Source organism: Furipterus horrens, unplaced genomic scaffold (assembly GCF_987537825.1).
Source record: "Furipterus horrens unplaced genomic scaffold, mFurHor1.1.pri manual_scaffold_17, whole genome shotgun sequence".
Taxonomy (NCBI): Eukaryota; Metazoa; Chordata; class Mammalia; order Chiroptera; family Furipteridae; genus Furipterus; species Furipterus horrens.
In genome coordinates this window covers 93,458,996-93,480,471 of record NW_028327187.1, presented here as the reverse complement: position 1 = coordinate 93,480,471, position 21,476 = coordinate 93,458,996, and the positions used below count along the sequence as shown (strand labels likewise).

General features: G+C 45.2%; 2 protein-coding genes across 2 annotated transcripts; one reads left to right on the top strand and one right to left on the bottom strand.

Moving 5' to 3' along the window:
• Positions 1-1,591: 1,591 nt before the first annotated feature.
• LOC149991607 (endogenous retrovirus group K member 13-1 Env polyprotein-like) lies at positions 1,592-2,233 on the bottom strand. Its single transcript, XM_090264115.1, has one exon. It carries the CDS (start codon positions 2,231-2,233, stop codon positions 1,592-1,594), a length of 642 nt encoding a protein of 213 aa, XP_090120241.1.
• A 10,925-nt stretch (positions 2,234-13,158) lies between these two features.
• On the top strand, positions 13,159-13,473 carry H2AP (H2A.P histone). The gene has a single exon (XM_090264114.1). The coding sequence runs from the start codon at positions 13,159-13,161 to the stop codon at positions 13,471-13,473; it is 315 nt and encodes a 104-aa protein (XP_090120240.1).
• The last annotated feature ends 8,003 nt before the right edge of the window (positions 13,474-21,476 follow it).

Genomic DNA, 21,476 nt, shown 5'->3' with positions numbered 1-21,476 from the left:
GGTCTGGGGATGGAAACAGTCCCCAGGTGCCCCTCTCAAGTTTTTAAAATGTGTGACTGCATTTCCTGCCAGCCTGCTGCTGCTGCTGCCACTGCCACCACACCGTGTCCTCTCTTCCCTGTCTCTGCCCCTCCTACCTGTCTGGATGAGTGTTTCTTCTTTATATCTTTGTTTCTTGGGCTTCCATGCAGTTTGATTTTCTGGAACTTCTGGTTGTCTCTAGTTTTGAGGCAGTTGTATTCCTTCTTAGTTGTGGAGGGAGACACTGCCTGTCTGCCTTGGCCTCCATCTTGGCTGGAAGTTCCAGAAGAAAAAAATTCGACCACTGAAGCAAGATGCTACACTGTTGTTTGTGAAGCTGGAGTGGGCACAGACAAGGAATGCAGCTGTGGGGGATGGAAAAGTCCAGAAAACTGATTCCCCTGTAGAGCCTCCAGTGGGAGCATGGCCCTGTTGGCAACTTGTTTTCAGCCCAGTGAAGCTGACTTGGACTTCTTATCTCCAGAGCTCTATGATACTAAATATGTGTTGTTTTAAGCCACCAAATTTGTAGCAATGCATTATAGCAGCTATAAGAATCTAATACAAATTTTGGTTTCAGGAAGTGGGTTGCTGCCATAACAGATATCTAAAAACATGAAAGTGGCTTTAGAATTGTATAATGGTATAGGCTAGAATAATTTTGAGAAGCATGATAAAAAAATCCTAGATTACCTTGAACAGTTAGTAGAACTATGGATGATAAGGGTGCTGCTGGTGTGAGCTCAAAAAGAAGTAAGGAGCACAGCTGAGAAGGCCTATATTGTCTTAGAGAGTACCTAAATCATCTTAAACAGACTATTGATAGAAATATGAATGTCAGGTATTGCTGGTGAAGGTTTATAAGAAAAATATTGGAAACTGGAAGATAGGATTCTTGCTATGTAGTGGCAGAAATATCAGCTGAATTGTAACAATGAAAATGTAATTGAGCACATTCCCAAGGAAAGTGTTGAAGGCATGCCCTTGTTTCTTCTTGCTATTAATAGCAAAATGTTAGAGGAAAAACATAAATAGAGGGAAGAATTGTTAAGCAAAAAGAACCAGTGAGAGAGACTATGGGTCCCTCGGAATGGATAATGAAACTACTCAGACACTCACCATCTGAGGAAGGAAGGGAAGGGTTTTTTTCTGAGGAAAATCACCCCTGTTTCTTTATTAGCCAGAGTTTTTATCTACTTTCTACATGCAGAAATGCATAAGAAAAATATGCAGCCCTTCACCAAATGATTGGGAGTAATAACAAAGGGAAATGCAGATCAATACAGCGTTGAAATGCCCAGGTATTTTACACAAATTCAAAAACATTTCCTCTTACTTAATCGTTCTGTTTTTCACATTCCACTGACAAGAATATGGGGCTATTCCGAGAAAAACAGAGCAGGTTCCCTTTTCCTTAAGAGCCACTTTGCATTTCTATTCTACCTTTAAAACCACCCAGAGGGCGGGATTCATAGCAAGCATGAAAGACAAAACCCAGCTGGTTAAGACCCATGTTCCCATTTTTGGGCCGGGCTCCACACAGTGGTCGTCAAAGTCTATTGAACCATGCCTACCTGTCTCCCACATCTCCCCCTTCTTTATTAAGTACCTGAGATATTGAGGTCACGCCAATGAAACCTGCTACTTGTTTTTCATGTATTTTGTCACAAGCAAACAACTTGAAAAGGCACCTTAACACACAGAGTATAATAATAACTAGAATGCACCCAATAGCTCCCATCACCCAAAGTCTTAAATTTAGTTCATTATGCCAGTTTTTAGGGCTGAACCATTGTAAGTTTTCTTGCAAAGTTTGAAAAACCTTTTGTTCAGTTAGTCTTTTAATGTCCTGAAGTTGCTGCTGGAGCTCAAACTGTAACTGGTTCACCAGGCCTCTAAAGTTAGTGGAAAAGGCCCCTTTTAGATGATGCTGGACCTCCTCCCATGAATGCTCGCTGGAGTTCCATTTCAAAGGGGTGACACAGAGTTTGGAGAATTCTGGATCACAGGTGAGCTGTTGGCGGGTAACTAGGGCATCCTGCCGGTCCCCAAGCCATATCCTTGCAGACTCCATGGCTGAAAGCCAGGCAAGGATTTCCTGGTCAATCCATGTTTGTTGGATCATTTCCTGTGTGGAGTTAGTAAGGAGAATGTCTACTGCATGAGCTGTCTGAATGGACTCCGTCAGGGCAATGGCAGCGGTGGCAGCCATGGCTGCAATGGCAATAGCAGAGACAATGCATGCAAGGAAAACACCTAGAAATCATTACATTCGCACCAGGGAAATTGTATGGTTAATGGCTGTGAGTCCTCCTGGGTCCTCCCATTCTGTGGTGACATTAACCGGCAGCCACAACTGGGCCTGTCTACAGATTATAAAAACAGTAGTTAAATTGAGCTGGGTAACATTGCTGTGAGTAAGGCAGCTGGCATAAATAGAACCTGTTGAGAGAGTAAGGTTATATAAGTTTGGAAACATTGTCATAAGTCAGTTGAGGCAGTCCTAGAGTGGCTAAAAAGAGATATGGGTGAGAAGTACAAATGATGACCCAGGAATTATCAGTAATATCAAGAGTATAGGACATATATGGTCCTTTTGCCTCATAATGGGCATGGCCTCTAAGACGTTCAATAAATGGAAGGCCAATACACCACAAATTACTGTGCGAAGGGCTAGTATGTTCGGGAGCAACAATTCTAATGATTGGAGCCCTTCCTTTACTCCAGCCAAGGACGGGGTATTTTTCATTACGTTTTGCTGGACTGTTACTGGTATATATGGCCCATCCTGTACCCCAGTATTGTGCAATTAATGGGGTAGGGGTGATCTGTTTAAATGAAGGCTTATCGCTGTTGTGGTGCATTAGCGAGAATGGAGAGTCCAAGACAATTTGAATTTCAAATTGTGGCATTTCTTTTTAGCTGGTCAGCGACTGTCCACCAGTCCACAAGCCAGATTTAGGTTAACAGCCCCGACCCTAGGGATTGGGGGGTTTATAAAGCATTTCAGGTACATTCTGTTCCTGCAAGTGCAGGAACTTGGACAGAAATACAGCTTGTATAGACAAAAATTTTCCACTATTCCCCAGGTCATTGCTCAAAGGATAGGTCACTGCTATTCCCTAAGTCGTTGCTCAAAGGAATAGGTCACTGCTCAAAGGAAGAACAGTTAGGTTAAGTTCCTTGTTCTGCTTGGCCAGAGCATGCAACCATGGGGGTCTGGTTCCCAGGACCAAAGTCCAGTTAATTATTCTACTGGCTGCACATCTGAAAAATACCTTATAACATTCCCCACTGGTTGTAATGGACGGTTCAAACCCTTGAATCCTGAGATTCGAGAGGGACATAATTACTTCTGAAAACTAATAATTTGACCACTTGGATACACCGCTTAATATAACTAGTGAGAGAGTTGATTATACAGGGACCAATAATTAGGGCTAAAAGTAAAAGGAGGAGAGGACCTGCGAGCGCGGTTAAGAGTGTAATGACCAGGGGACATGGAGAAAAGCCGTTCATCCCAATTTTCTCCCTGTTTTCTGTATCCCTCCTTGTCCTGTAACCGCTTCCGAAGCTGACTGAGACTGTACCTTATTACTCCAGAATGGTTAGTATAGAAACAACAGGCTTCCCCTAAGGCTAAGCAAAGGCCTCCTTGCTTAAGGAACAATAAATCTAGGCCCCACCTATTCTGTAGGACTACTTCAGCAAGCGAGCTTAAAGAATCCTCTGGTTTACTTACACTGTTTTCAACAGTGGCTAAATCTTGGTCTATTTGGGCACTAGGTCTTTGAAGTTTTTACTTCCTGTTATGGGGGCTGATGTTCCTGCGGCAGCCAACCCGGCTACCCCTAAGCCTAAGAGTACTGGGACTAGAACAGGAGCGCGCTTATACTGGCTGAGCCCTTCAAGTCCTAAATGTTCCCTACCCTGGTCTCCAGAATAGTAATAGACCTGTGGCAAGAGATGTGTTAAAATACAAAGTTGAGGGGAGCCAGAAGAGGCCTCAAATAGGAAGGAAGAAATACATGGCGTTAAACCACTTGTACAAGCAAACCAGGTGCCTGGGGGAGCCACTAGGATTGCCTCTGCTACGTCGCTAGGGAGCAGTATAGTTTTCTGAGCACAGGAGTCCCAATAAGGGGAAGCAGATAACTTACAGTCTGAGGATAGAAAACAGGCCCCCCGACCTTCAAAAGATCCTAAAGTAAGTCTAGGGGACCGACCCCATGAGCAGTGGCCAGGCTGCTGGCTCAATTGAGGAATGGTAAGGTTTTTGATGTCTTCTTCTCTTGTCCCTAAGCTTTGGTTAGCTCCTAACCTGACATAGTAAGGGGGCTCAGGGTTTAAACACAGCCAGCAGTCTTTTATCATATTGGGGTGGGTTTGGTTCAAGAACTGGAAAACAGTGTGAAGTGTTCTGTAGATTTGTTTTTGTCCCTTTTCACTGGATGGTGCAGGAGAGGTCATGGTTTCATTGGCTGGGGTATTACCCTGACCTCCCCTTCCCTCCGTCTTGGTATTAAAAGTTGGTGGAAGTGAGGGCGCCTTCAGTCGTGGGGGAAGACCCAGTTCATCCATGGGCTCTACAGGGAGGCTTAGTCCGGGGAGATGGTGCTTCTGGATAGTGAACAACACTCCTGGATCTCAGCCTGATACATAGAGCCACAGGCCCCAGGTTTTTCCCCCTTCCCAGTCATCTTGCCTGAGATTGTGGGACCATAACTTGAAAGGGTTGCAAGCCCCCACAGCACATCCCCTTGGACTACGGGACCGATCAAAAGCAAGGGAGGGGTCTGTCTTCTTCCAGGGTGCTAAGGTTACACAGTCCCACTTAGGGCAGAAAAATTCCCCTTGGTTCTGGCACTGGTGGGACTCTGATAAGGGGCACATATAGATCTGGACTGATTGTAGTTTCCTTTCCCTCTGTAGGGTCCCACACCCTGGCCCAGTTACCCTGTTAAGCACTCCAGTGCCGAGGTGGGCGCCCAAAGGACTTGGGGGTCTTTTGTCCCATCCTTGCCCCCAACTACTGGGGTAGAACTTGCTCCCGAGGAGAGTTGCAGAGGTCAAAGAAAAACACTGGGGTCCCTGGGGTACTGATTTGGCTTACTAGTGCCCCATCAGTGGTCCTAGACACTTGCCAGGTGTAGTTGGTTAAACGATAAGGGTTTCCTATGGCAGAGTCAAGGGAGAGGAGGAGGAGAATTAAGGGGAGCACCACCGCAGCTGCACCGGAAGGGGGTGGTCGGAGCGGTCTACAGTCCATTCTTCTGAAATTTCGCCCGCGTCACTGGCCGGCTAGTACTGCAAACGATGAATCCAATACTTCTTTTCTGCTACCTTTACTGCCGTTGGGGTGCTCAGTACCACCTGGCACAGTCCAGTCCACCGTGGCTCTAACATTCCAGGGTCCCGTCGCTTGATGCACACGAGATCCCCTTGCTCAGCCAGTGGTCATTTTGGATTCCCTGCGATTGGAACAGGACGATTGACCTGGAGGAGGGAATGCGGGTCTCGAGTGTTCTCTGAAAAAGCCTGTAGGGACTTAAGAAGCTCCTGGTTAGTGATAGAAGCAGAAATGTCTAGTCCCAATTTAGGCAAGAGTGGCGGTGGATGACCGAACATAATTTCATAGGGCGTAAACTGCTGAAAGTAAGGGGTACATGGAGCCTTTAAGAAGGCAAAGGGAAGGAGTCCTAGCCAGTCCCCGCCAGCTTCTAATTTTAACTTGGTTAATGTCTCCTTAAGGGTCCTATTCATTCTTTTTACCTGTCCTGAGCTCTGGGGCCTGTAAATACAATGCAACTTCCATTTAATACGTAGTGCTTTGCTGAGTTGTTGGGTGATTTGGCTTGTGAAAAAGCCGGGCCATTTTCAGACCCCATGGCTAGAGGGAGGCCAAATCGATGAATTATTTCCTGTATTAACTTTTTAGTTACTACTGAAGCTGACTCTGACCCAGTGGGGTAAGCCTCTAGCCAGCCCGAGAAGGTATCTACTAGGACTAGGAGGTACTTGTACCCTCCCCGTGCCGGTGGCATTTCAGTGAAGCTGATCTCCCATTTCTCTCCGGGAGCATCCCCGCGCAGGCAGTGGCGAGGAGGTTGGGGGTCCTTGGGGGCTGGATTGACTGCAGTGCACTGGGGACACCGCCGGCTTGCCTTTTTTGTTCCCTGAAACAACCTGGGAATGAAGTAGGCTGATTGGAGGAGTTCAGCAAGCTTCGTCCCCCCCAGATGAGTGCTTTGGTGACTTTGCTGGATTAGTTCTCGCCCAAGGGCCTCTGGGACCAGAATGCGAGTGTCTGGGAGGCGTTTCCAACCACCTTGAGTGTCCTGGGCCTGCATTCTGACAGAAATTTCCTGATCCCTGGCTGAATACACCAGGGGCCTGCCAAGCACCCGTGGTGGAACCAGGGGCAGGAGCTTCAGGGGCCCCACTGGTTGTAGGGCTGCCTTTCTGGCCTCTTGGTCTGCAAAGGCATTTCCTTGGGCTTCCGGTATCTGTGGTGCCTGGTGCCCCTTGCAGTGGATTACAGCAACCTGCTTTGGGAGCCAAATGGCTACAAGGAGATCAAGGATTTCTTGGGCGTTCCTTATATGTTTTCCCTCTGATGTCAGGAGCCCTGTTTCCTGATATATGCTCCCATGGACATGCACTGTAGCAAAGGCATACCGGCTGTCTGTGTAGATATTTACCCGCTTTCCCTTTGCCCAGCAAAGCGCTTGTGTTAATGTAATGAGCTCAGCTCTCTGGGCAGACGAGCCAGGCCCCAGAGCTTGGGCCCAGATGGCGTTGTCACTCATTACAACAGCTGATATGGTGTATTGGAGTATCAGATTCCTTCCTGGATGAAGCTGCTGCCATCAGTGTACAGGACTGCATCAGGATTGCTCAGGGGGAGGTCTATGAGGTCCTCTCGGTAGTTGGTGAGGGCAGTGAGTACATCAACAGAGTCATGGGGAGGTTGGTGTGGGTTGTCATCTGAGAGGAGGATAGCAGGGTTTAGGGCCGTCGACTGAAGGAACTTGACACGGTCTGGATCGAGGAGCAGAACTTGATATTGTACAATGCGCGCATTGGAGAGCCATCTGTCAGGGGGACTTCTCAATAAGGTCTCCACGGCATGTGACATGATGACCTGTAGCTCCTGTCCAATCATTAGCTTCGTAGCCTCTTTTACTAGCTGTGCTGTGGCAGCTATAGCCCGTAGACAGTTGGGCCACCCAGCGGCTGTTGGGTCTAGCTGCTTAGAAAGGTAAGGTACAGGTTGCTTCCAAGGTGCTTGGCACTGTGTGAGAACCCCCTCCGCTATGTTACAGAACCCCTGGGCTGCTCCAATTGAAAACAAACCCACGGGCTCTTTAGTTAGGGGCCCGATTGCCCGCTGCCAGAATTACAACTCTCAATACCAGAGTTTAGTGAAAAAAGAATAGTTTATTTAACAGTTATATAGATTTAGTTATTTGCAGATTTCTGTTGTTAAGTCTTATGTTCTTTAAGACACCCATAAACACATATCCTTGCCTCCCCCTACCAAACCAGGCTAGTTTTAGAAAAGTTAGAGATACCGTTTCCCTACTTCTAAACACAGTTCAGCTTTACCAGTAGCTGCCGATCATTCAATCCTGATTGGGGAGACCTCGTCTGTGTTATGGGGTCCACTAGCTTTTAACCCAGAACCTCGTGGATTCTCAGCCTTCTTGTAAACTGTATAGTTAGTCCTTTTGTAATTCGCACAGTCAGCCTTAGCCTTAGTCAAATGCACATAGTCAGCCTTAATCTTAGTCAAATGCACATAGTCAGCCTCAGCTTTAGTTAAATCTGCACAGTCAGCCTCAGCCTTAGTCAAATCCGTAGTCAGCCTTAATCTTAGTCAAATCCGTACAGTCAGCCTGGCTAAAATGTCTGCCGCTTATTTTTAAATCCCTGACTAAGTCCTCTGATGCAGTGGGTGCGGTAACCAGTTCTGACCATTCACAGAACCTCCCGAAGGCTCTGTGCGCTTTCTCCATAGCATCCCCTGGTCCAAGACTCCTCCCATCTACCTGAGGCTTTGGATGCATTAAAGCCATTTTGCATAAGAAAGACACTAGCCACCAGCCTCAGGCCTGTGGAGGCGTTCTAAAAGCTGCTTCCTTCTCCCCACCCCCCAGCTGCAAACTCTGGGGATTTTTGGACTCCCCTGTTTCTATAACAGCTATACCCTTATTTTCTGCCACATATAACTGGAAGGGCCTGTAAAACCTTGGTAGCGCCAGGGTTAGGCGTGGTGACGAGTGCCCCCTTTAGCACCTGAAACACCCCTTCCTCTGCCTCAGTCCATACGAAGGCCTCTCGTTCCCCCTGTGCAGGCATAAAGAGGCTTAGCTAGTTCTGCAAATCCTAAAATCCATAGACAGCAATAGCCAATGGCCCCGAGGAACTCACGAACCTGGCGCTTGGTAGTGGGGGCCGGGATCTGTAAAATGGCCTGGACTCTTCTGGGGGACAGGGTCTGGCTACCTTCCTTTAATGTATACCTTAGGTAAGTGACTTCCTTCTGGCACAACTGGGACTTTTTGGCTGACACCCTGTACCCCAGGTGGGCTAGTAATTTTAGTAATGCTTCTGTCGCTTCCAGCAACTGGCTAGGTCCTTGGCAGCCAATAAAATGTCATCTACATATTGAAGAACTGTGATGTGTGGATTGTCTTCACTGAAGGGGGCAAGATCCCTGCTGAGCACTTCATCAAAGAGGTTTGGAGAGTTTTTAAAACCCTGCTGCAAAGGAGTCCATGTTAATTGACCTGATTCCCCAGTGTGGGGATAGGTCCATTCAAATGCAAAGAGAGGCTGACTGATTGGAGCCAGGGGTATGGAGAAAAAGGCATCCTTTAAGTCTAGAGCCCAGTATACCATCCCATGGGGGGCAAAAGGCTGAGAAGGGTATAAGGGTTGGGTACCGTAGGATGGACAGTTTCAACCCGTTTATTGACTTCCCTCAGATCTTGTACCGGGCGGTAGTCCTCAGTGCCTGGCTTCTGAACTGGGAGGAGTGGGGTGTTCCATGCCAACTTGCAGGCCTTTAGGATACCGGCTTCCCGCAGGCACCGAATATGAACCGCAACTCCCCTCCGGGCCTTTATTGGCATAGGATATTGCCTCCGCTGGCATGGTACCACACTCCCTAAAAGAGTTACAACAACTGCCAAGACATGAGCCGCCAGGCCGGGGGGTTTGTTCTCAGCCCATACTGTAGGGATGTCTTGTTGCCACCAAGCCAGGAGGTCTGAAGACTGGGAGTGTGCCTGGTCTACTAAGAGGAGGTATTCTTCCCTAAGCAGGCAAGTGACCATAACTGAGGCAGGGACACTTCCGGCTCCTCCTGATGGAATGAAATCGTGGCCCTCAGTTTGTGGAGAAGGTCTCGACCCAAGAGAGGAAACAGGCAGTCGGGCATAACAAGAAAGGAATGGGTGACCGTGTGGCCTCCAAGGTTCATTATTCTAGCCTGGGTCCATGGATATGATTTGGTCTTGCCTGTGGCCCCCTGTATGGGCATCTTTTCCTGGGATACGGGACGGTGCACCTCTTGAAGTACTGAGAAGGTCACACCAATGTCCACAAGAAAGTCTATATATCGGCCCCCTACTTGCATTCATACCCTGGGCTCCTGGGGGCCAATAAATGCAGAGCCCCGGCTCCGTCAGTCCGAATCCCCTGAACTAGGACTGACGTGCAGGGTGCTGAAGTCTTCCATTTGGGGCACTCGTTCTTCCAATGACCTTCCTCTTTACAGAAGGCACACTGGTTCCGACCCAAGGGGGGTCTGCCTTGACCTTTGGCACGGGGGCCTTTCTTGGGTCTGCCGCTTTTCTTCATAGACTCTCCAGCCATGGTTAGGAGGACTCGGGCCATCCTTTCATTCAATTCCCTAGGATCCTCTCGGTTGTTAAAGATGCACTGGGAGATTTCTACTAACTCGGTTAGGGGCTTTCCCTCAAACCCCTCCAATTTCTGTATTTTCTTTCGAGTATCAGGGGCCAATTGGGAGGTAAAAGCAATATTCAGGGCCCACCTATTCTCAGGTGCCTCAGGATCAATAGGAGTATAAAGGTGATGTGCCTCCTGAAGGCGCTCAAGAAGGGCTGCTGGCGACTCATCAGGACCCTTACTTACCTCAGTAACCTTTGAAAGATTGGTAGGCTTCCGGGCTATGGCACGAAGTGCACGAAGGAGAATCTGGCGGTACCGACCTAGGGCCTCCTTACCTTGGTCGCTGTTCGGATCCCAGGTCGGCCGGGCTAGAGGGAAGACGAGCTCTAGTCTGGCCGGGTCAGCAGATGGTTGACCATCCAGCCCGAGGATGAGCTTCCGTCCCTCTCCCCTCATCCTCTCTCTCTCTTCAGAAGTAAAGAGAGTCTGCAACAACTGCTGGCAATCATCCCAGGTGGGCTGATGGGTAAAGAAAACAGACTCCAAAAGAGAAACAAGGCCAGTGGGGTTCTGGGAAAAGGAGGGATTCTGATTCTTCCAATTATATAAATCACTGGTGGAGAAAGGGATATATACCTTAATGGTATATATCCCTTCGGCGGGGGCCGAAGCCTCCCGCAAGGGCAAAAGTGGTGCAGGCCCATCCCCTGAATCAGGAGGGGGATGGTAGTCCTGACCTAAGCGGGTATCGGGGCGGGGGGGGGACTGAGAGGCGGTCGCTGCCAGTACCAGACACATCTGGGGAGGCATGGGGATATGGTGGGGGTCTCACAGGAGGGAGACTTTCCTGTGGGTCCAGGAGAACCAAAGGGGAGACCGAAGTGGGGCCATCCTTTGGTTTGGATGCCACTAAAACAGTGGCCTTCTTCTGACAGCTTTTTAACCACTTAGGTTTGTCTTCCAAAATGTCAATCCAAACTTGAATGTATGGAATTTGATTGGGGTGCCCGGGCCTCCCAGTACAAACCCGGCAGACCCCATAGGTCGTCCAAAGATCAAAAGACCCATCAGAGGGCCAAAAGACCCCCGGAAAGGTTGGCCATTCCAATTCACAAAAAGTCTGTAATTGTCCGGGGTGACAGGCATCCCAGAGAAGGAGGCCGGTCTCTGGAAATCCTGGAAAATTTTAAGAAAACATTGAAGGTGTGAACAACGAACATGACAGTGACTGCCCCATGTCACTTAGGAAAAGATGTACAACAAGACAGACACTAAACAAGACACAGAACCACAGAACACAAAACCTATGGGTCGAACCCACCGTCGTGTAGTTTGCCCGAGCCCTGGAAGTAATGCTGCATCCAGCCTTCCCGTGGGCTCCCCTGGTGCACCTGCCCTGGGCCCATCCACATACACCTTTCCCTCCATGTATATGGCCCTACCTGAGTCCTTACTGGTAGGAATCTGAATGGCTCCATGTAGTCAATCAGGATAGGGAGGGCACCCACCTGCCAGTGTCCCACTCAGGGCTGAGGAACGTCTCTCAGAGATCTCCCCCTGAGATGGGTCTGGTGGCGGGCCCGTCTCATGACCCGTGCCCAGCCAAGGCTGGGTATCTCGCTGGGGCCTCCAAATGTTGTCAAGCAAGTGAGAGAACCAAATGGTCGGAGACAACCAAATCAGAATTTAAAGAGCCTTTATTAGCTGGCCAGCGACTGCCCACCCTTCCACAAGTCGGACTTAGGTGGACAGTCCCAACCTTAGGGATTGGGGGTTTTATAAAGCATTTCGGGTGCATTCTTGTTCTTGCAGGTGCAGAAACTTGGACAGAAATACAGCTTATATAGACAAAAATTTTCCACTATTCCCCAGGTCATTGCTCAAAGGAATAGGTCGCTGTTCAAAGGAATAACATTTAGGTTAAGGTCCTTGTTCTGCTTGGTGGAAGCATGCAACTGTTGGGGTCTGGTTCCTGGGACCTGTTTCAGCTGATTACCCTCCGGCTGGACATCTAAGAAATACCCTTTAACACCCAGGAATTGTCAGGTCCCAGAAAGTGGGTCTGGATTGACCCGAGGAGTCAGGTAACTCTGGTAGTGGCTTCTACTTAGTGCTCAGGTTTAGGGCTGAACTGCGTGGAATGGTCTCAGATAGACCAGGCAACAGAACTTCCGGAGGAGACAAAGGCAAGGACTCACCTATGAATCCGAGGGCTGGTGTTGATTGGGAATAAATGGCAGTCGGGGAAGGGGTTGGAGGAAAAAGGAGGCGGATGGGGTCAGCAAGCCAGAGAGGAAGCTTGAGCCACCGACTCATGGAGATCTGAGAGGCTCTGGGTCCAAGGATTGGGGTCACCTTGGGGCTTGAGTCCTACTTGGGTGTCCCGGTCGAGCTGGTGTCCCAGTCCTGGGTTTCAGCACCATAATGTAAGAAGGGAGTCACTCAGAAGGCCATTAAAACACAGCAAGCAGGAAAAAAGAAGTTTATTGGGAGAATCAGCAAGCAGGGCAGGAGCCGTGCCACATGTGGCTCCGGCTCTGAACTCCTAAGGGAGGAGGGGGTTGCTTTATATGGGGAAGAAAAAAGGAACTGTTGAATTTAGTCGCTGTTTGGTCATCTCGCAGCCGCAAGTATGATGGGCTGATCAAGGCCAAATGCAGTTCAGTTTGATGTACCCTGCCTCTCGGGGAAACTCCTGGCCCAAAACATCATTATCTCCCAACGGCAGCTGCAGGCAGGGGCTTTGGGGGTGGGGGCAGGAGAACTGAGGCTGTCACTTACATCATGGCAGGGGGATATTTAATTTCAGCTAGACAAGACATTTTACATGTTTATCAGTAACCTACAACTAGCAAAAGGTTGTAAAGGACCTTGAAGACAACCTAAGGTTAGAATCAGGTAACCTGGAATTGTGTCCTAAAGATGGGAAAAGTTTTCCTTTGAAAGACGTTTATTTCTACAATGTTAAAGTCAAGCAGAAAAAGCCAGTTTCCTCAAAATCAGGGGCTGGTCACTAGAGTAACAAGGGTCCTTTTATGGACATTTCTAGGCTGAGGCCCCATGAGGCCACAATGGGCACCAATGACATCGTGAAGTCTAGGATGTCACAAAGGGCTGGGTGCAGCCTATAAAAGGCAGGGCCAGGCACCAGTGTCTTCAGAGGTCCAGTCCAGCCAGAGAACTAAGGAGGGCTGATCTGAGCCAACCCCAGTGATCATGGCCGAGAACCGAAGCAGCGAGACTCCAAATTTACAGTGCCCTTTGACCTACGTGGATCGCCTGGTCCAAAGGGGTCAACATAGCCAACAGCAGCGTTCAGCCGCAGATGACTTCCTTCTGGTCATGGTGGACTCGCTGGTCGACTACATCGTGGAGACGGTCGCCGCCGACATCAACAACGCAAGACTGCAGGTGGCCGAGCAACAGGCAGAGAGAGCAGCGAGCAACGACGCGGAGCCCCGCCGCCGCCGCCCTCAGCGTCCCGCCGTCGGCCTGTTTGGCCAGATGCCTGGAAGTAGGAAGAGGGGCTGAAGCCTGAGTCCCAGAGCCTGGCAGCGGTCATCAGAGCAGCCCAAGCCGCACTGCGGCATAGCTGAGGAAGCCAGACTGTTACCATTAAAGGACTGAAACTCATCCTGTGCTTCTGGCTCCTCTGTGTGTGTCCTTGTGTGTGGGAAATGGCCGTGAGACGTCCAGGAGGAGGTATCTCACAGAGAGCTGGAGGGTAGAAGGTGCGGTCATTGTGGGATGCTGCATTTGGGGATTTAGGAGCAGTTTCTAATGGTGACATTGCGGGGAGGGATGCCGGTGGGAGTAGGGGGCGGAGGTTGTTGGGGTGAGATTTCCTCATGGGTTTGGAGCAAGTCAAGGCCTGTGAGGCCAGGAGGTTGGCAGGGAAGAAGAGTGTGGATGGGTGAGGGAGGGAAGTGGGGGCACAGCTCCAAGGAGGATGGTGGTAACTAGGGGTGGGAGGCTGAAGACCATGACTGAGGGGCCAAAGGCTTTATTCCTGATTGGGTACATCTAAAAGCAGGTGGTGGCAGTGGGGGTGGGTTGAGAGAGTGGCACAACAGTCGGCATGATTTAATGGGACTGGGCTTTACCTGAGGAATGAGGTGTGGTGGGGAAATCATAAAGAAACATACCTAAAAGGATTTATAGTCAGATTGATTTCATTTATTTATATCCTGCCTCATTATTCCAAAAAACACACAAAAAACCCTTGAGACAGGGATTATTAGCTAATGTCGTAACTGCCATTTGGGATATATTCTTTTATCCTCCTTCATGGACGCTGGTACATTAAACAGGAATATATAAAAGCTACTATCTGATCTAAGACATACAATTTAAGCAGTTCTTAATGATTACTAAATATATTGTAAACACAATTATAAAGCTCATTCTCAAATGAAACACCTATCTTGTGTATCATATATTTAATAGAGCAACATAGAGTTTTCAGTAGCTGAATACATGTTTGGAGAGGTTTAAGTATGTTCTCTCTAAGTTCTGTCCCAAGTGATGGACTCAAAATTCATATAATTCTTATAAATACTCTTGTGCTGTTTTAAGTTAAAGATAGTTGTCATATCAAGTGTTCTAGCAGTCTATCCCCTTGCCTTTGATCATCTACATTTGACATTTTCTCCTGTTAATCATATGCACAAGGGCCACTGTCTGCTGCTTCCCTGCATGTCATAGATGTCGAGTCAGGGGCTTCCCAACTGGCTTCAGCAATGGGGTCAAGGGACCTGGCTGGGCCATCCCCATTCACCACTGTCTGGCTATGGGATCCTGGACATTCACCCATTCCCTCTGAGCAGCAGTTCCTTCATGTGTAAAATGGGAATAAAAAGAGTGTCTCCTTGTTTCAGTTTTTCCAAAGATGAAGTCCTTGTGTGCTGGTAACTGCTGTATAACACAGGGCCTGGCCCAGAGTTCGCCTTTCTAAGTAGCTGCCTGTGTCTCCCTCCCTGTAGGACAGATGCTTAGCATGCTCCCCAAGGGGCCACTGGGCCTGGTTCTCAGTGCTTGCTGGAGGCTTAGGTCTCTGACTGTGAAAACCATGGCTTGCTGAGCCTCATGCAGAGACAGAAGAGTGCCACACAGAGGAAGAGGCAGAGGTACATCCGGGATCCAGGTAGTCCTCACCCTGGTTTCCTCTCAGCTCCCTTCTGCCTGGTGACTCAGCCTCTCTCTGCCTCCTTCCACCATCTTTGAAAGCTGCCAGAGGTGGTTTAGCCTTGGCCCATCTCATAGAAGTGTCCTGAGAACCAGTGCCAGGGTTCTGTTTAGAGCTGATTGGAGTATGTGCTGGTATAAATCCAAGAAACCTTTCTTGACACACGATGCCCATTAAACCAAATATGTACAGAAACATTGTTGTCAAGATGTTTACCCCACAATTTTTTCAGGTTTCATATTCTTTATTTTAGAAGCACAGTGGTAGTCATGTGAGGGTAGTTTCCAGGAGCTTCCATAGGCTGCAGTGGCCTCTTTAGCAGCTTTTCCTTGCCATAACCCTGTGCCTTTATTTGGCCAATCACTTTCTGGCAGAATATTGTGCCCTCAGGTCATGATTTTGGTCCTAGTGGGCCTTGACCATCTGGGGAACTGCTCTAGCTCCTTGGTGATTTATTATAGAGACCCTTGATGCTCTCCTTGCCTTAACCAAGTTCAACTTACTCTTCATTTGAGTTGGCCAGTAGGCCTCTCCCTAAGCAGCTGCAGGTGGAGTTTGACCAGGTTCTCGTCTCTCATAACATAGTTTACTTGGGGCACATCAACTTCTGTGGCTATAAAATCAGATGATATGATTAAGTTATTTCAAAGGTCTGTTCAAGGTGTACAATTACCATTCTATGATCTTTTCCTAAGAAACGTTCTCTACTGCAAGTGGGTAAGTCGGTCACAGGGGATAGAGATTATTTTCTGGGTCTCCATTTTACAACTGACAGCCCTGAGGCCTAGAGGTCCAGAGATGATAATCAACTGTCCCAAATTCACAATGGGAAGTAAAAGTGGGCTCTCCTTCTGTTGTTGAGGTTGTTTCTTTTACTATATCCTGAGGAATGGGACATGAGATAGAAAGAGTTCATGTTCTCCTCTGGGAAAAAGAAGCTGAAGTTTTTAATACAGGTCTTGGGACCTCTGGGATTTCTTGGAAAACACTCTCCACAACTCATTCTCAAGAATTTTCACTTGTGTTTTATTTTGGAAATCCTGATAGGTTAAAAGAAAAGGATTGATTCCATAGTATAAGTCTTTGTACTTTGCAAACCTAGGTCTTGTTCCACTGTATGTTCTGTTAAACCATGTCATGAACATTTCTGCTTCCCAACTTGTTCTCAAAATTGTGACTCCATCCACTGACATGGTTTTAAAGGTAATTATGTGATGACATCTGAACCCTGTTCCCATGAGCCACTTCTTTGAAGTACTTGTCCTTTTCTTGGGGGCTCTCACACAGTCCTTTGTTGAAAACTAGATCTCTGTCCTTTAACTGATTGCATGGCCTTGTGGGAACCATCAGAGTTAAACAATATGGAGGAGATAGACACCTCCAATAACTGTGGTTAACTTATTACTGATAATTTTCACAAGTGAAAATCCTTCTGGAAGGGCATAACAAAAATAATGCAAATGAAGTTGAAATTACTTTTGTTGTATGGTATGTGAAAGAAGATAAAGCCAATTCAAATAAATGAATTTTGGACAAAATGTCTATGGACAAAATGATTAAGGCTATTTTAGAAAAAAATCTAAAGCAGGTCCTGAACACTGTACTTTAATAAAGCTCTAGTGATAAGTTTGATATTCATCCTCAGTTTGAAAGTGCTAGCCTAGATGATGTTAAGTATAAATTCAAATAGTAAGATTGCAATCGAACATTTAAAAATAAAAGCTGATTTTTTTTAATTATATTTTTTGGTTTTTCAATTACAGTTGTCCCACTTTTTCCCCCATTGCTCCCCCCCCAGCCCACCCCTTCTCCCACAATCATATCCCTCCCCGTTGTCCATGTCCATGAGTCATTTATACACGTTCCTTGACTAAACCCCTCCCTTACTTATCCCCCTTCTCTCCCTCTCCCCTCCCCCCTATTGACTGTTATTATGCTCTTTGTTCTATTTAGTTCGTTTGTTTGTGTTGTTCTTTAGCTTCCTGTATTAGGTGATATCATATGGCATTTTTCTTTCTTTGCCTGGCTTATTTCACTAAGCATAATTGTATCTGTGAACACGGTAGTGTTGTTGCCCACTATCGTCAGGGAAAGTACCACCAGGACTCTGGCAAATAACAATTTATAATGGACAGTGAGGGAGCTGAAAAATCTCCAGGAACTTCTGATACATGATATAATTTCTAAAATATTTATATTAATAATAACTTCCCTACTCAAATTTAACCAAGGGAAGGCTAATTGCCTCCTTTGATAATATTTTTCTGGGCAACTCATAAACAGTAATATATCAAATAAGTCTAATAAGTCCACCACCTCTTTTTTTATAATGTGAGAGAATCTTAGTGACTTCCCGGGCCTTCTGGGAAATCTTAAAGTTTAAAATGCAAAATATATTTTGCAGTATTATTTTATTTAATTTTTCAATTTGTGGAAAGCAAAAATAAAACTACCAGAATATTTGAGCACTTAGGATTATGAGAGCTATTACTCAAAGTGGAAATACAGTAAATAAACATTCAAAAACTATGTAACTTTTATTTATTTACTTTTAAAGAGAATAATCAGAATCATGATAAAGTCAGAACAAAAGTATAGATATTTATTCTGTTAAGATACATAATCTCTGCCTTTTGGGACAGAGTACAAAGAAGGTAGCCTAGAGAAGCTAATTTCAGACTTCTGACCTCCACAACTGTAAACAAATAAATGTGTTTGTTTTTTTTTTTTTTTTTAACTTACCAAGATTGCGGTAATTTGTTGGAGCAGTCATAGGAAACTAATACAGCTGAGAAGTGAACTTTTACAAAGGTGAGACCCATTAAGAGCAGACCCATACTCTAACAAAACTTGGTCTTTTTAAAAAAGATTTTATTTATTCCTTTTTCAAAAGAGGGGAATGGAGAAAGAAAGAGAGGGACAGAAACATAAATGTGTGGTTGCCTATCACATGCCCCTAACTGGGGACCTGGCCTGCAACCCAGGTATGTGCCCTGACTGGAATAGAACTGGTGACCCTTTGATTCACAGGCCAGTGCTCAATGCACTAAGTCACACCAGCCAGGGAAAAACTTGGTCTTTTTACTGAGAGCAATTCAAATTCTGAAATTGAGTTTAATATAATATTTGATATTAAAGGAACCACAAGCTCTTTTTGAAAATCTTATGAATAAACTTGTGAAAACTGAGTCAGATTTGGAAAAAAATTTAACACACTTTTGTGTTCCTTTTCACATGCTATTTCTATGAACCTTCTACAGCTCTCTTTACATGCTCAGTTTTGTATTTGTGTCCCCTCTTTCCTATTCTGGCACAAAAATACATTTTACTTTAGAAGGGAAACATTCTCTTTTTTCCCTTAATCTTGAGATCCTTATTAGAGTTTCATTTGTGTATATTAATTGTAACTTTTAAAGGAAGTAATTATTTTTGGAAAGAAGACTAGGGTTCATAACTGTGTATGGTCTGTGATTTTATCACACTAGCTCATATATACATTTAACCCAGCTTTATTTGGCAAGACACATTCCTTATACAACATCTCAATGTAGCAGAAATGGGCATGTTCATTGACAGACCTAAAGACGCAGCCTCTGTATGCTTAGTCATCAATGTTTGTGTTTTATCTTACTTATAAATGATCAAAGACATCTGTTACTTAGCTCAAAGTAATATCATCTAAGATTTTCAATTATCTAAAGATGTTTGAAATGCTCTCATGCTGACTTACTATAAAACCTTATTACTGTGAAAATACAAAATTGTCAAAAACAAAATTCAATTTGGTTAAACAAATTCATGTTTTTCAAATCTTAAAATTTTAGTAGAAGTAGTTGTAGCTCATTTGATCAGTAAAGCTAAGTTAGTAAAAATATGCCCAAGTATCATAAAAATGTGTGCTTATCTTATACTTAATACTAATAACTCAGAGAAGACATAGCTTTCACAAAACCCAAACTATTAAGCTAGACTTGTTTGCTGAAGATTCTCACCTAATTTATATGAATTTGTGTTCTTAAAATGGTTGTGAGTTTCTGGTAGAATTTATATTGTTTAAATTTAGCTCATTATAAATATCATAGTTTAATTTTTAAGAATATTCCATTTATATAATCAATTATTTATTAGATATGCAAATCACAACAGCCTACCAAACAGAGCTCCTTTAAATTCAGAGATTTTATGATATAATATATCAATATTACCCAGAGGTAGAAAAACATTACACACCCATACAATCAGAAGGCAGTTTAGAATTACAGAGACAGACAAATACAACCAGAGAAAAATAGAACTTAGAGCTTCAATTCTATAATTGTGCCATGAGTTAAGAATAAACACAGAAACAAAATATCTCACCAGTCCAGATATCAAAATGCTGTTTCCCTGCCAGTGGGTATGAAATTCTTAATTGAGCTGAACTCAAAACATATAAATCAAAAAGCAAAAGAGTGACAAACCCAGATTTTCTGTTGTCACTCTTCCAGTCTAGATTAGATTTGTATAAATCATGAATCCATTTAGATACCTCAAAATGGTCCAACTCTAAAACCAAGTTCCTATCCATTTATGCCAACAATGGGGAATAAGTTTTGGGTTATAATGTATCCGAAATAAACCAAAGACTAAGTTAGGAGATCAGAAAATTAAAATTAGAGGAACAGTGTTAACATCATTGAACTGGTGCTTTGGATTCCACTGGACCAGGAAAAGAAATGCCTAGGCTAAACTCTGCATGAGGTATGCTTCTCTGTCACTGAAATTTACCTGGCTCTTGTACGTTAATGTATTGGACATTTTGACTTGACCTCTAAAACGATTAAAATATAATTTTCAGACCAAGATAAAATCATGAGAGAACCAGCAGATGTTATAATCATTTAAAAAGAGAATACAAAGAGACGTAAGACTATTGTTCGGTAATATTGAAATTTTCCCAGAGGTCACAGCCACAGACCTTAGGATGGAGGCTGTGGCTGTAAGGGTTGAGCCACAGGCTGAGGGCAGTTTTAAGCTATAGAGGATTATTTTAAGGCCTTGAGACCTAATGAAACTTGCTGGTTGGATTTTGAAATTGCTTGGGGCTGGTGACTCTCCTTGTTCTCCCTTGTGGAATCAGAATATCTATAACTTATTATCCTATGTCAGTCCCACCATTGTATTTTGAGAGTAGATAACTTATGTTCCAGTTTCAGAAGTCCACAAATGGAGAATTTTGTCCCAGTATGGATCATTCCCAGAATTTCTCCCATGCCAGATTTAGATGATGAGATTTTAGATTTTGAGTTGGTTCTAAGAAGTGTTCAGACTTTTGAAGTTGATGGCATGAGGTGAATATATTTTACATGTGGGATGGACATGAATCTGTAAGGGCTTGAGGGTGGACTTTGGTAGACTGGTTAATGGCCTAAAATGATATCCAGGTCCTGACCCATAAACTTGTGAATGTTACCTTATATGGCAAAAGGGACTTCACAAGTATGATTAAGGAAGGATTTTGAGATGAGGAGAATATCCTCGATTATATGGATGTGCCCTAATTGCAATCACAAGTGTGTTTATAAGAGGAAGGTAGAGATTTGACACAGATAAAGAAGCCATTGTGACCTCTGCAGCAAATGCTGTCCTATTATTGACTTTGAAGATGGTCAAAGGAGCCACAGACAAAGCATACAAAGGGGGAGACCCAAAAAACCTGGAATTTATTTATAAAAAGTTGTGTACTTATTCTTACATGTTTAAACTTCAGTCACCTTCAAAGTACTCTCCATTTGATGCACTGCACCTGTTGAGTCATTTTGTCTGCTGCTTAAAACAGTTTTTGAACTCATTGGTTTTGATGCCTTTTAAGTGCTTCTGCTGTTTTTTGTTTTGCCTCTTCCATATCAGCAAAATGTTTCCCTTTGAGGACTTTTTCATCCAGGGGAACAAAAAATAAATTTGCTTGAAGCAAGATCGGATGAATAGGGAGGGTGAGGACAGGGGTCATGCCATTTTTGGTCAAAAACTGCTGAACACTCAGCACTGTGTGAGTGGTTGTGCTTGTAAATCATCCATCATGAAATGGGCAAATGCATTGAAAGGGTCTTCAAAAAAAATTCACTGAAGCCGAATGCAGCCTCTCACCACAATGCCGGCTGGTACACTGATACAGATGGGTTCCTAGAACACTCACCTGGCAGAGGAAACTTGTACTACAGGGGGCCCACCTCCAGAAGATAATTCCATTTTGGGGGGTCTGCCTTGACTGAAGAAACAATCAATGAACTTGAAGAAAGAGCAATAGGAATCACTCCTTGATACTTTTTAAAAGTGTTGTATTGGTTTCTTCTGTGTGACTTTTTCAACA